Source organism: Trichosurus vulpecula, chromosome 1, assembly GCF_011100635.1.
Source record: "Trichosurus vulpecula isolate mTriVul1 chromosome 1, mTriVul1.pri, whole genome shotgun sequence".
NCBI lineage: Eukaryota > Metazoa > Chordata > Mammalia > Diprotodontia > Phalangeridae > Trichosurus > Trichosurus vulpecula.
In genome coordinates, this window is record NC_050573.1 from 86,214,725 (window position 1) to 86,228,142 (window position 13,418).

The 13,418-nt window shown below is 42.8% G+C and overlaps 1 protein-coding gene across 1 annotated transcript; it reads left to right on the forward strand.

Annotated features, from left to right (window-relative positions):
* The first annotated feature begins 4,230 nt into the window (after window positions 1-4,230).
* LOC118835405 (lymphocyte antigen 6D-like) lies at window positions 4,231-12,485 on the forward strand. The gene is made up of 3 exons (XM_036742624.1): window positions 4,231-4,285; window positions 11,454-11,552; window positions 12,165-12,485. The coding sequence occupies exons 1-3, from the start codon at window positions 4,234-4,236 to the stop codon at window positions 12,389-12,391; spliced, it is 378 nt and encodes a 125-aa protein (XP_036598519.1). The 5' UTR covers window positions 4,231-4,233; the 3' UTR covers window positions 12,392-12,485.
* The last annotated feature ends 933 nt before the right edge of the window (window positions 12,486-13,418 follow it).

Below are 13,418 nucleotides of genomic sequence, written 5' to 3' on the forward strand. Positions count from 1 at the left end.
CTTTACCTTAGCCATATTACTGCCACTTCAGCAGCTAGTTGCTGAATAAGGAGATATGTTTTGGATTGGCTGTGCTTGATTTCCTGGTTCTTTGTCTAGCTTTTCCGTGCCTAGATTGTAAGCCCGCCTCCCAACCAGTGGAGAGGAGGGATAGTGGTGGGTGGGAATCTTTTCCTTAGGATATAAATTGGTGCCTTGCCTTCCGCTAGTCCATTGTGGTGGAGGTGATGCCCCTTTCTCTCGAGAACTGAATAAATATTTTCTGTTCTTACCTCCAGATGCCTCTTTGCTTTATAAATTTTATATTGGTAAAGGATCTTGTACCCCACACAAGTCCATAGGATTTTTGAGCTGCATGGGACTTTAGGACTCAGCTCAACCCCCTCATTAATTAAGGAAATTAAGGCCCAGCTAGAGAAAGAGATTTGCCCAAGGTCACACTGCTTATATGTGGCAGAGTCAGAATTTGAACCCAGATCCTCTAACTTCAAGTCGATCTTTTTTCCCCCCTCCATTAATGTCACTACATTGCTCTCTCTTCTGGGCAAAGGCTCCAAGGCAAGCTTCTACCAGGCCAGGACTCATCCTTGTGTCCCTCCCATCCTAACTGACAGTTAAGAGTACTGCAAGTAGAATAAGAAAATTCAAGACTCCAAACCAACACTGTCTGTATGACTGGATGAGTCACTTTATATCTGTTATCTCATCCGTTATCTCATTTCCACAAGTGAGTCTAACAGTGCATGTGCTCTGACTCACAGGGTTGTTATCATGAGAAAAAGTGTTTCTGAAATGTCAAAACACTGTAGACAGTTGTAAAATTATGCTTAATCAACATTACACTCTGCTAAGGGCCTTCTCTAGTTCCCATATGGGGTATGGAGATGAGCATGGTTCTGGAGGTCCATACCAGAAATTGGACAAATGCTACAAATCGGGGCTTGATTTGTTTTGTTAATTCTCGAGACTTAAGAAAGTGGTAATAATGCCAGTTATTAATAATTATTAATAAATTAGCCATTAGATTAATAATAATAATGCAGATTAAACTTAAAAGTATGTCAGGCATGCTTACATTTTTCCTAGAAAGCTGGTTGTTAAATGTTTACTAGTGCACCCCTGTTCAAAGTTCTAGTAGGTCTAACCAAACTGGATAGGCTTCATATACGGGCCTGGCAATGACTTAACTTCTCTGAGCCTCAGTTTCCTCACTTATAAAATGCGGAAAGTAATCCTGGGATTACATACCTCACCATGTTGATGTGGGGAATGAATATGTCATTAGACCAGATGACAGACCATATTCTGTCGTTCTAGGATTGGCTTTGGCAAGTTAAGTTCCTTATGGGGTTGGTCATAGGTTGATATATTTTTTAGTCACAGTAATAGTAAATCATGGAAGAGTTGGTATGAGCAAAATTACAGCTTTTTTTTAAATACTGGACTCATATACGGTGACTGAATGGCAGTAGAAATCTCTACAATTACTCCATTGTTGACCTCAACTTGGTTTCTATTCCCCTCCCCTCCTTTCTGACTCAGCTTACTCCATTTCTTCTGCATGGATTTGAATTCTCTCTTGCTTCTTCTCTGCCTCTTCAAGTTCAACCTACTCTTGGGGCTCCATCAGCAACAGCTTCCCTAACTTTTGCTGGTCTTTATCTCTTGATTGCCAGAACCTCTCAGGGTCTGACACACAACCTAGCTCCAAATCATAGTGTCACCCGTTGGAAAGGACATTGATAACAGGGGCATGCTCAGAGAATGGAGACTGGGATGGAGGTCAGGAGGCACAGAAGAGAAACTGGAGAAGTGGGAATGCTCGGCCTGGGAAAGAGAAGATTTAAGAGGCACGTGATCGTTGTCTTTAAGTTGCTGAGAAACTGCTGCATGAAAAATAGGTCAAACTCACTCTGCTTGGCCCCAGAAGGAAAAGCTTGGAGCACTAGGGAGAAGATTCAAAGAGGTAAACTAAGGCATGATGTCAGGAAAAGCTTCCTAACAATTAGAGTTGTTGAAAAGTAGAATGGGCTTCCTCCAGACATCATTGTTGTCATCACCATCATCATTGTCATCATCACTAGCATTTATACAGTGCTTTAAGGTTTGCAAAGTATTTTACATAAATGAACACATTCCATCCGACCAGTGAGGTAGATGCTATTATTATCCCAGTTTCACAAAGGAAGAATCTGAAGCTGAGAGAGATTAAGTGTCTTGCCCAGGGTCACACAGATAGTTAGTGTCTATGGCAGGAATTAGCCAGACCTTCCTTTCTCCAAGTCCAGTGATATCAAGATGATGGGGTTCATAGGACACCCAGGAGGAGATGCGGGGACCAAGACTGGTCATATACTAGGAAGATCCCAGAGTTTCCCAGGGGATGGGCCCTTGGTTTGCTGCCCCACCTTACTTTCCCAGACCTGAAGCTCACCTGTATTGCTTCAGAGTACTCAGTGAATAATTAATTAGCCAGCTTTTCCCTAGACCCTGGACACTCCTTACCCTGAGGGAGCTTTTCACCATAACATTTGTTGAAAGAATCTACCAAGGTCTGCTAGTCCAACCCATCTCGGAACAAGCATCTCTTCTGCAGCACCCTTAATAGGCAGACATTCCCAACTTCACTTAAAGACCTTTGTAATAGTTTTAGTTGTTAGGAAATCCTTCTGGACATCAGACTTGAGTTCCTCTTCACAGTCTGCACCCACTGCTCCCAGTTCTGCCCTCTGGGGCCAAGCAGAGCAAGTCTTTTTCCACATGACAGCCCTTAGAAATCCTTAAGCATTGCTATCTTCTTAATTTCATTCATTTATCTTTCTTTCTTTTTCTTCCTTCCTTTCTTTGTTTCTCTCTCTTTCCTTCCTTCTTTCCTTCCTTCTCTCTCTCTCTCTTTCCCTCCCTCCGTCCCTCCCTTCCTCCCTCCCTTCCTTCCTTCCTTCCTTCCTTCCTTCCTTCCTTCCTTCCTTCCTTTTTCTCTCTCTCTTTCTTTCTTTCTTTCTTTCTTTCTTTCTTTCTTTCTTTCTTTCTTCTCTCTCTCTCTCTCCTTTTTTCTTTCATTCATCAACACAAGCCCAGGTAGACCGATTATCTAAGGAGTTATCGGGCAAAGAGAAGGATACCTTCTTGCTGGTTTTAGGAATAAAAGCAAGAAAGCAAGGGAAAACAAGCGCTTATAGAACTCTGTCCACCCTTCAAGGTCCACTGCCTCAATGGAGCCTTCTTTGACTGCTTCAGTTCCCAGAGAGCTCTTCTTGTATTACCATTCCAATAGTGCTTCCCATCTACCCCTACAACCAAGATTCCACTCTTGGTCTTCCACTACTTTGCATTATTTTGTGATTATCACATTTATTGGAGGAAATACTGACTCCACCATGAAATTGGAAACTCCGAAGGTAAAGGCTGGATAGCTTTTTCCTTCTCCTCTGGTCTCCCTTGAAGTACATGGAGCCCAGACTGAGTGTATAGGAAGTTAGCAAAGCTTCAGCGATTGATTGAAGGAGATGACCAAGGGTACTATAGGAGTGATTTGGAGCAGCTAAGTAATGCAGTGGATAGAGTGCCAGGCCTTGAGTCAGGAAGAACTGAGTTCAAATTTGGCCTCAAACACTTTCTAGTTGTGCGACCATGGGCAAGTCACTTAACCCTGTTTGCCTCAGTTTCCTCATCTGTAAAATGAGCTGGAGAAGGAAAGGGCAAATGACTCCAGTTTCTTTGCCAAGAAAACCCCAAAAGGGGTAACAAAGAGTTGTACATGACTGAAATGACCAAACAAGAACAGAAGTTAGTTCAAATACCTCGTGTCAAGAAGTTTGGAGGGGAGAGGTAATTTGTCTAACATCATGCATATCATAAGGAGAATTATTCAAAAATTCAAGTTTGAGTTGTCTCCCTCCAAATCCAGTCATTATTCAATACTCTTGAGAAAAGAACAAATTTTTCCTCTTCATGGGATCCATATCCAACCCTAGGAGGCTGTCAGTGGGCAGGGAGATGGGAAATTCCCAAAACTGAGGGGTTGGGTCTGGCAGGGGACCTGAGCAGGCTGAGGCACATTCCTGGGATGATTCAGTGATCCTAGATCCTACTGCTGATTAGCTGGATCTGTGCCTAGGACCCAGCTTCCTCCTCTCACCCTTCCTGTACCATAGCCTGTCCCCAGATGGGGCTATAAGACCTCTGTGGGGAGAGGAGGGGCCCTCACTCCACTTTGGGTGTGCTCTCAGCAACATGAAGTCTCTCCTGATGCTCCTGGCAGTGGCAGCCATCACCATAGGACAAGGTATGGGGGAAAAGTCTGGGGAGGGACGAATACCACCTTATGGGGCTCGGGGCACCTCTGGTTGGGGTGGGAGATGGTGATTTTGCCCTGGCCCCTGAACCCTGCTTTCTCATTGGGTCAAAGAATCATACTTCAATATTCCTCTAAACTCATGATTTTAGAAAAATGCAAATCCTAACTCTTCCATACTTTAGCAAAAAGTTTCATAAATTAGTGTCCATGAAAAATCCATCATTTGGTGGCCAATTTATGGGGGTAGGGCCATCTTCACCTAGCTAGGTTGGTCCACGGATGACAGAGATAGGGTCCATTACTAGGTACAAATTTTCTAGTTTGGTGGAACATGCCAGGGATTGGGATCAGTTGAATAGCTCCTCAAAACCCAGGATCATCTCCATGGCACAAGGAGGGGTTGAATCATAAAATGAAAAGATCACAGAATTTGAAAATGTTACAGCTGCCTGGGCTGTAGTGTGTCAGAGCCAAGAGGAGACTTAGAACATAAAACCTATTACTGGGTATTGACTATCATCACTGGGTGAGCTCTTAGAACACAGAATTCTAGAGCTAGGTGGAAACTGAGATCACCATGCTCAACGTCTTCTTCTTAAGAACGGCGAAACTAAGGACCAGAAACAGAAACTTGCCAGTGTAGAAATAACTATGGCTGCCTTTTCATATGGTGTCTTTACTACAGTACTATAGACATTATTCTATGGTGTCTATGATGTAGATATTACAGTGTCTATACTCTCTTATCTATCTATGCCATAGTAACTGTATAATCGTATCTTTTCATGAATTAATACTAATGTTAATTCCCATTTCTATGAAACTTCACAGTTTACAAGTCTCATGACTACAATTCTGAGAAATGGATAGTATAAAGACAATTATCTCCATCTTACAGATAAAGAGACTGAGCGTCAAAGAGGATGTGTGGCTTGCTCAGGGTTACACAACGAATAAAGAATTTAATTCAATTCGATTCATCTCAATACAGCTGACCTCCCTGTAACCAACTCAGTTTAACACAATTCAATACGTGGCAATTAGTTGAATCAGAGGGGGGGTTAAAATTCAATTTAAATTCATTTTCAATTCGATGTAATGGAAACAATATCAGAGGGGGAACTGGTATCCAGGATTTCTGACTACAGGTTTAATGTTCTTTTTATTATTCACCATGATTTCTCTCAGGTGAATGTTTTTTGGGTTTGTTTTTTTTTGTCCCATTTTAACAGGAGTGTGACATTCTAGATACATGGAATGATTTCTAGTCTTATCTCTTCCACTCACCATGTGGCCTTAGGCAAGTAACTCACTTTCTAAAACTCAGTTTCCACAGTAGACCCTATTAAAGATCAACTTTTAAAGGTGTATTATGGAATTAAGGTGAGGGGTGTGGGCAGGGGGAGAGGGTATAATTATTCTGACCTTCCTTGGAACTTGATTATTTGAACCTCAGCCCCAACTTAGCCCCTCTCTCCAATGGCCACTAACATTCTCTCCAGCCTCACCCCAAGCCTGGGAGGTGTCTGAGTAGACCTTCACACACCCTAATCCAGACAGTGACCCCTGCTGCCACCTGGGGACAAAAACAGAGATTTCTCTCTCTGGTCCCTCCCTCTTCTCCCCCCCTCTCCCCTCCTCCCCCACCAGCGTCTACAACATCTATAACCAATTAGTATTGATTTCAACTATGATTTCAGGAATGAGGGTGAGTTTGTGTTTGATTATCTAAGTATACATGTGGCTGTGGGTAATTGGTAGTGGGTGATCTTGTCTGAACTCACAGTTGTCTGTGTATATGTGGTTATGGTGATGGTGCAAGAGGGAGTGTGGTTGTGGGTGTATCTGTGGTGGTGAGGGTGTGCATGACTGTATGTGGATGAGTGTGAGATTGGATCTTAGGGTAGGATCTTAGTAAATCTACTTGATTATGCATGACAGTCTTTTGTGGTTATGTGCAAATGTGGAAGAAGGTAAGAGATCACTGGCCAAAAATGGAGGAGAGACCTTTTCTCCTGGCTTGCTTCTCCAACATCCCTCTTCTTCCAATCTCACACCTGGGGGCCCAGAGGCTCTCAGGCATCCCTTCACTTAGATAAGACTTCTCCCATCTCCTTTCTATCAGTTCATTGCTGAGACTCCCTTTATTCCTGAAACCTTCTTTATAGTTCCCATATTCCAGCTTCTCTTGCCCAACTCAATCCTGGATCCTGCCTGTTATTAAGGGGGGGGGGGAAGGCTGAATAAAGGATTTGTCATAGAGAGTTCAGTGGAGATAGAAGGACAGAGACAAAACAGAGAAAGACGAAAAGAGACATCTCCAAAGGACCTCAAAAGCCATCTAGTTCACTGCCCCCTCCCAATTTTACAGATGAAGAAACTGAGACCCAGAGATGCAAAGGAACTTGCCCAAGATCACGCAGCTAATAAGTATAGAGGTGAAAGTTAAACCCAGGTTCTCAGGCTCGAGGCAGTGCCCTGTCTATAATGGAAGATGGTTGTGAAAAAAGAGAAACTCTTAGTGGGGAAAGGGTAACCTGGAGTCAAGTTTTAATCCAACTCGATTCAATTATAACATACTTTCATTTCAATCCTGTTCAAACAAACTCAATTCAACCCAAACTCAATTCAATCCCATGCAATGAAATTAAAGTCAGTGGAATAAAATTCAAATGAATTCTATTCTATTCAATTCAATTGACCTTTTTCCATTTATTACCAGTCAACCCAACGCAATTCTATGTTCCTATTTAATGGAATGAAAGTCAGTTCAGTTCAATTCATTTCAACTTAACTCATGTCAGTTAAATGCAGTTTATCTCAGGACACTGACCGATCACCTACCTTATACTCTGTGATCAGGGCTATGAGGGAGGAAGAAGACCTAGTCCCATATTTAGAGATGGAGTGGCATTAATAATTCTTGTACTACTGACCTCTCAGAGCAATCGCGAGAATCAAAAGAAGAGGGGAACAAACATTTATTGAGCACCTACTATGCAGCAAGCATTATGCTGTGTTAATTTATAAATATTAACTTATTTGATCAGAGCCAACAGATTGGATAGGAAATATATTATCAACTTTAACACTGTCTAATATCTACTGTTATTATTATAAACTACTCATTTTCCAGACAAGGAAACTTAAGCCCAGATATGGGAAGATCATATAGAAAACAATGTTAAAGTCAGAACTGGAACATAGGTCTATTATATTCTTTCGGCCCGCTGGAATGCACATGAGTACGATACTTTGTTGATAAAGTTTTGAGATGCAGTCTTGACTAGAAGTATGTTTGAAAATATCTTTTAGTCATTCAATCAACAGGCTTTTATTAAGCTCTTACTGTGTACCAGGCACTGAAAGGTGAAAAATGGTCCCTACCCACGGGGAGGTCAAATTCTAACAGGAGAGAAAACATACACACCAGTATACATAAGCAAGATAGATATCAGACAAATTGGAGGTGATTTCAGAAGAAGGGCTTTAGTTTTTTAAGGAGATTAAAAGCTTCTTGAAAAAGCAAGGATTTCAGCTAATTTAAAGGAAGCCAAGAAGAAGGACTGGTCTCAGGCACTGGCAAGCTGGAGAACAATGTCGAATGTTGTGTGTTGGGGGCAAGGGTGTGAAAATAGTAGATGGTAAAGAAATTGTATGTTTTAAAAGCTCAAACATTTACTTTGTCAAAGGTACCACCGTATCTAGAGGGTTCCTCCTGGTTCTGTGGAAGAGAGGCTAGAACCCTTTAACAATGAGAGGCATGTTTAGCTGTGAACTGAAACCTACAGCTAGTTCGTAACTAGGTAGGTAACGAGGTGGGACCATGGATTAACCCTGGGACACAGTGAGTCACATTTCTGTGAAGCTTTGTTTTTGGATTGGGAACCACTTGGTGGCAGAATACCTAAATTTCAAGCCAATTAAGCATGAGGGTTGGGGGGTGGGGTGGGGGTGGGGAAATAAAGTCGTAGGGAGCTGGCCTCAGAGTCAGAAAGACCTGGGTTCAAGTCCTTTGACACATACGAGCTGTGTGAACTTGGGCAAGTCACTTAACCTTTTGGTAGACCCAGCCAGAATGAAGAGTGTCTTTACTGCAATTCCCTATGGCAACAAAGTCACAGGTCTGGGAGAAGAGAGGAAAGAGAGATATAGAGAGACAAAGACAGAGAGAGACACGCACACATGCAGACACAGAGAAAAAGACACAGACAGACAGAGACAGAGAAAGGGACAGGAGATATAGAAACAGAGAGAGAGAGAGAGAGAGAGAGAGAGAGAGAGAGAGAGAGAGAGAGTGGACTGGAACTCGGGATACCTGAGTTCTATACTGTGCTGTAGTAGAAAGAGAATATGATTTAGAGTCAAAAGACCGGGGTTCAAACCTCAATTTACTACTTATTGTGATTTTGACTCAATAAGGCTCTTCTACTCCTTTGTTTCCTTTCCTGTAAAAGGAAGAGATCTCCAAAGACTTTTTCAGTATGCTCTTACGCTTGGCTATGCCACTGACTTGCTATGTGTCTTCTCAAGGTCTCAGTTTCTCATCTGTAAAATAAGAGATTGGTGCTTGATGCTAAGTGCTTGATGCTTGGTGCTAAGATCTCTTCTAGCTCTCCCATTTGATGCTGTAAGGGCCCTGCCAGCTCTAATTAATTTACCTAGGGCAGCTAGGTGAATAGAATTGAATAGAAGAATCAGGAAGACTCATTTTCGTGAGTTCAAATCCAGCCTCAGACACTTACTGGCTGGGTGACCCTGGGCAAGTCACTTAACCCTGTTTGCCTCAGTTTCCTCATCTGTAAAATGAGCTAGAGAAGAAAATGGCAAGCCACTCCAGTATCTCTGCCAAGAAAACCACAAATTCTGTCACAAAGAGTCAGACTGGAGTCAACAATAAAAACAGCAACAGCTTTAGAGTTTACAAAAGATTTTATCTCTCCACTACTGTCTCCATTTTAAAGCTGAAGGTAAAGAGGGGTTAAGTGATTGCCCATGGTCATAAAGCTGCTAAGTCCTGGAGGTAAAATTAGATTCCAGGTCTCACTCTAATCTAATTCCCATACTTTCCACCAAACTACACTGCCTCTAACACTCAGCAGGAATAGTCCAGCGCTGTTCTGGAGCCAGTTTGACCAGTTCCAGAGACTGGATTGTTGAATTTTCAGCGTGAACATTTACACCTCAGGAACTAGAGAACACTATAAATCAGGGCTAGATTTACTGTTTTGTTTATTGTTTAGACTTAAGATAGTGATGGAGAATATGTTAAAAATGAAGATTAAACTTAAAAATGTGTTAGTATGTATGTTTTTCCCCCCCTGGCAGCCAATTGTTAAACATTTACCAGCAAACCATGGGAACGGTCTCATAAATTCAAAAGTTCAACCCTATCCAGGGCAAGCCTGGTTGGTACAAAAAGGCAAAGCTATAATCAATCAGAGGAAAATGGTAGGGGTTGAATGGGGATAGCAGAGACAAAGAGAAGAGGTTTGGATGGAAGAGAAAATATCAAGTCCCTTCTTTTGGTTATAAATGTAATCTAAAAATCACTGAAACACAAAATCTGAGTTGGAAGGGACCTCAGTAGCCATGTGGTTTAACCCATACCACCTCCCAAAATCATTCCTATTACACTCCCAACAAATGCCTGAAAACCTTCAGTGGAGGGGAACCCCAAAAATTATAACTAGGGATTCCAGGGGAAAATTCAATTATCACCCACTTAACTCCACCAAATTTTTTTCTTCTCTAGACTGAACATCTCCAGTACTTTATATAGTTGCTTTTCACAAAGTTTGACTTGAAGGACCTTCACTATCCCAGCTGCCTTCCTCTAGAGAACTGTCCTTTCCCAATTACCAATGCCCTTCCTAAAATGTAGTAGTCACAATGAAAACAATGTTTCATCTGTGCTCTTACCAGGGCAACATGCAGGGGGACCATCACTTCCCTGACCTCATGCTGTACTTCTCTAGGAGCAGCCTAATCTTACATTTTTTTGGCTGCCATATCACATTATTGGTTCAGATGGAGCTTGCAGCCTACTAAGACTTCAATTTGTTTTTTCCAGAGGAAGTGCTGTCTACCTGTACTTCACATGCCTTGTACCTGTGAAGCTGATTTTTTTTAACCCATTTGAAGACTCTTATTTAAATTCCATCTTAATAGATTTAACTGAACATCCTAGCTTGGTGAGATATTTTTTGCTCCTGAATCTGTCATCTAATATGTTATCTATCCTTCCAGTCTTTGAATCTTGGGTCTCAGGGGGCCCAAGTGACTAGCCTAGGGTCACATGTAGCTAGTAAGTATCTGAGGTGGGATTTGAACTCATTTCTTCCAGAAATTCTAAATCTAACACTCTTACCTACTATGCCACCTAGCTAGACACACACATATGTATATACACACATATGTGCACATACATGTATACATATGTATACAAAGTATACATATATGTGTGTAAATATGTATATATTTATATATGTGTGTATATATATACATATATACATATTGTTTCCCCTGACAAAATATAAGCTCTTTGGGGGCAGAGAGCATTTCACTATTGTCTTTGTATCCCTAGAACATAGGAGGCACTTAATTACAGTTTTTTTTTGATTGGTAAATCAGAAGGAAAAGGCTGATTCTTCAGCATCATTTAAGCAAAGTTTGGAGAACCACTTGCTAGGGATGCTATAGGGGGATTCTTGCTAAGGGGAGAGTTAGACTAGATAGCCTCTGGGGTGCCTTGCATCTTTGATATCCTATGATTCTGGGACTCTAAGAAAAAGCCAAAGAGGGACCAAGAATGAGCAGTGTGTGAGAGGAGAAGCTGGAGACAGGCCTTTAGCTCATAATCTGTTTTTGGAGCCACACACAGTTGTATCTGTGTCTGCCTCTGTCTCTAGGACAGAGCTCATGTCTATTCCCTCTTTAGGGTGGGAGAGATGGGCTTGTCAGGCAGAGAAACTGGTTTCTCCAATCCTATCTCCCCATCCTCTCTCCAAACAAAGGAGACAGGAAAGAAGGGATGGGCCAGGATGTTGAGGACTGAGCCCAGAAAGGATCCCTGAACTAACCTCTCACACCCCAAGATGCTTATATGAACCTAATGAGTTGTGGACCATCTGACATGTCCCTCTTGCACCTACAGCCCAAGCTCTCCGATGTTACGTCTGTGAAAGTTCTGACAATTGCAAGAAACTGGGCTACTGCCCCAATTCTTCTCAGTTCTGCAGAACAACCATCAGCTGTGAGTATCTGAGAAAAGGTGGAGAGATGTTTCCTTCCATGCTCCCCATCCCCTTCATCCCCCAAACTGGGATAGAGATAGGAACTCCATGAAGATCCTTGGAGGCAGCAGACCTAGGACAGAGGAGACCTCACCCACTGTGGAGATCATTTAGGGCTGGTGGGGTAGAAATCTTAGTCAGGGTGGGATACTTTCGGCCAGAACTAAATGGGAATATTTGAGTATTAATGACAGAGGTGGTGATGGTAGAGACTGTTGATAATGATGATTATGGTGATGGTATGAAGATGGTGATAGCAATGGTGGTGATGGTCATGACTGTAATGGGGATGATGGTTGTGATTGTAATGGGGGGATGGTAAGGTGGTGGGGGTGGTGGTAGTGATAATGATGACAACTTTTACAATGTGGGCTGATTTGAAAGCACTGCCCATAGTAACTAGAGGTTGTAGAAAAGTGTCAGAGATAGGCTTAGGTCTGAGATTGGAAGGGGACTAAGTTTCAGAGAATAGAGGACTAGATTTGGGGAATTAAAGAGTTGGTGGGAAGATTCCAGAAAGTGTGTGCAGATGACGTTTGTGTGACAACCTCTTCTCCTCCTGTCTCCTTCAGTCCATCAATTGTCAGGAAACCTTGTGAAGAAGGAATGTGCTGACTACTGCACTGAACAGAATGCTAATCCGAGTCAGATCCAACCCCTGGTCCGGTGCTGTAAAACAGACTTGTGCAATTATGGAATAGAGAACTCAGCTCCTGTCCACATGGTCCTCAGCCATGCTGTCCTGGCCCTCAGCCTTACCCTGGCACTGGTCTCTGTCCTCTACTGGCCCAGCCTGTAACCCTTAGCCAGGCCATAATCTCCCCCACCCCACCCCAAGCCTGTCCTGGAAGGTTGGAGCCTTCTCTCCACACAACTCCAGCCCAGCTCCGTGTCTCTTCCCCAAACCATTAACTTCCTCTCCAAACTCCTTTTAGTTTCCCAGGATAAGGGGTATGTAAGGAAGGGGGTGCTCATTCTGCTCCCGGGGGTCTAGGAGGTCAGTTCTGTTCCTCACTTCCCTCAGAATACAAACATCTCAATTGGCCACTCAGAGAGTCACCTTCACTAGCCATTCCTGCCAGATCCATCCAGGGACTCAGAGATCCTGGCCCCATTAACCCCGATCACTTCTCAGCAGACCCTTGGTTTTCATCTGGGGGTGGGGAAGAAAAATGGGGAGTAGGGAAGAAGATTACCGCATGGTACAGTGGAAAGAGAAATGGATTTGGAACCTGGAGAACTGGGTTGGAATCCTGATTCTGTCATTTACTGGTTGTATGGTCCTGGGTAAGTTGTTTTATTGGGCCTCAGTTTCCTCATCTATATGAAAGGAGTGGACTCAAACAATCTCTGTAGTCCCCTCCAGCTCTAAAATCCTGTGTCCTGTAGGAAGTATTGAGGGGTGATTGAGGAGAGGGATGAGCAGAAGGACAGAGATGGGGAAATCATTTCAATCCCACCAGCTTTTGTATTGTTTCTGTTAGCTCTGATTTTTATTTTCTACTCAATAATAACAAATGACTGAAAAGAAGACAACAAAGTCAGTCTTTATTTATTGGGTGCGGGAGGGAGAAGGGAGGAGGCAGTCCTGAGATGGGCTGCGAAGGCTCTCTGCGACCCACTCTGGGCAGTGGCTCAGCAGGATTAGGATGCAGAGTTAGCCTGCCTTCTATTCCTTACTATGGAGAAGCCAAGCCATGTTCAGCCCCTCTGGAGTCTACCAGCAAATACTGTGAACCCTGGAAGAGCAAGGAGGAAGGTGTGTGCATATATATACACAAAAACACAACCCCCCCCAAAAGAACCCTCAAATATATTCACACCCA

Excerpts from the sequence above, each read along its gene's own strand:
- LOC118835405 (XM_036742624.1), top strand. The coding sequence starts at position 4,234 with ATGAAGTCTCTCCTGATGCTCCTGGCAGTGGCAGCCATCACCATAGGA. Across the intron at positions 4,286-11,453 it reads AGCCATCACCATAGGACAAG|CCCAAGCTCTCCGATGTTAC; the intron begins GTATGGGGGAAA and ends TTGCACCTACAG. Across the intron at positions 11,553-12,164 it reads CTGCAGAACAACCATCAGCT|TCCATCAATTGTCAGGAAAC; the intron begins GTGAGTATCTGA and ends TGTCTCCTTCAG.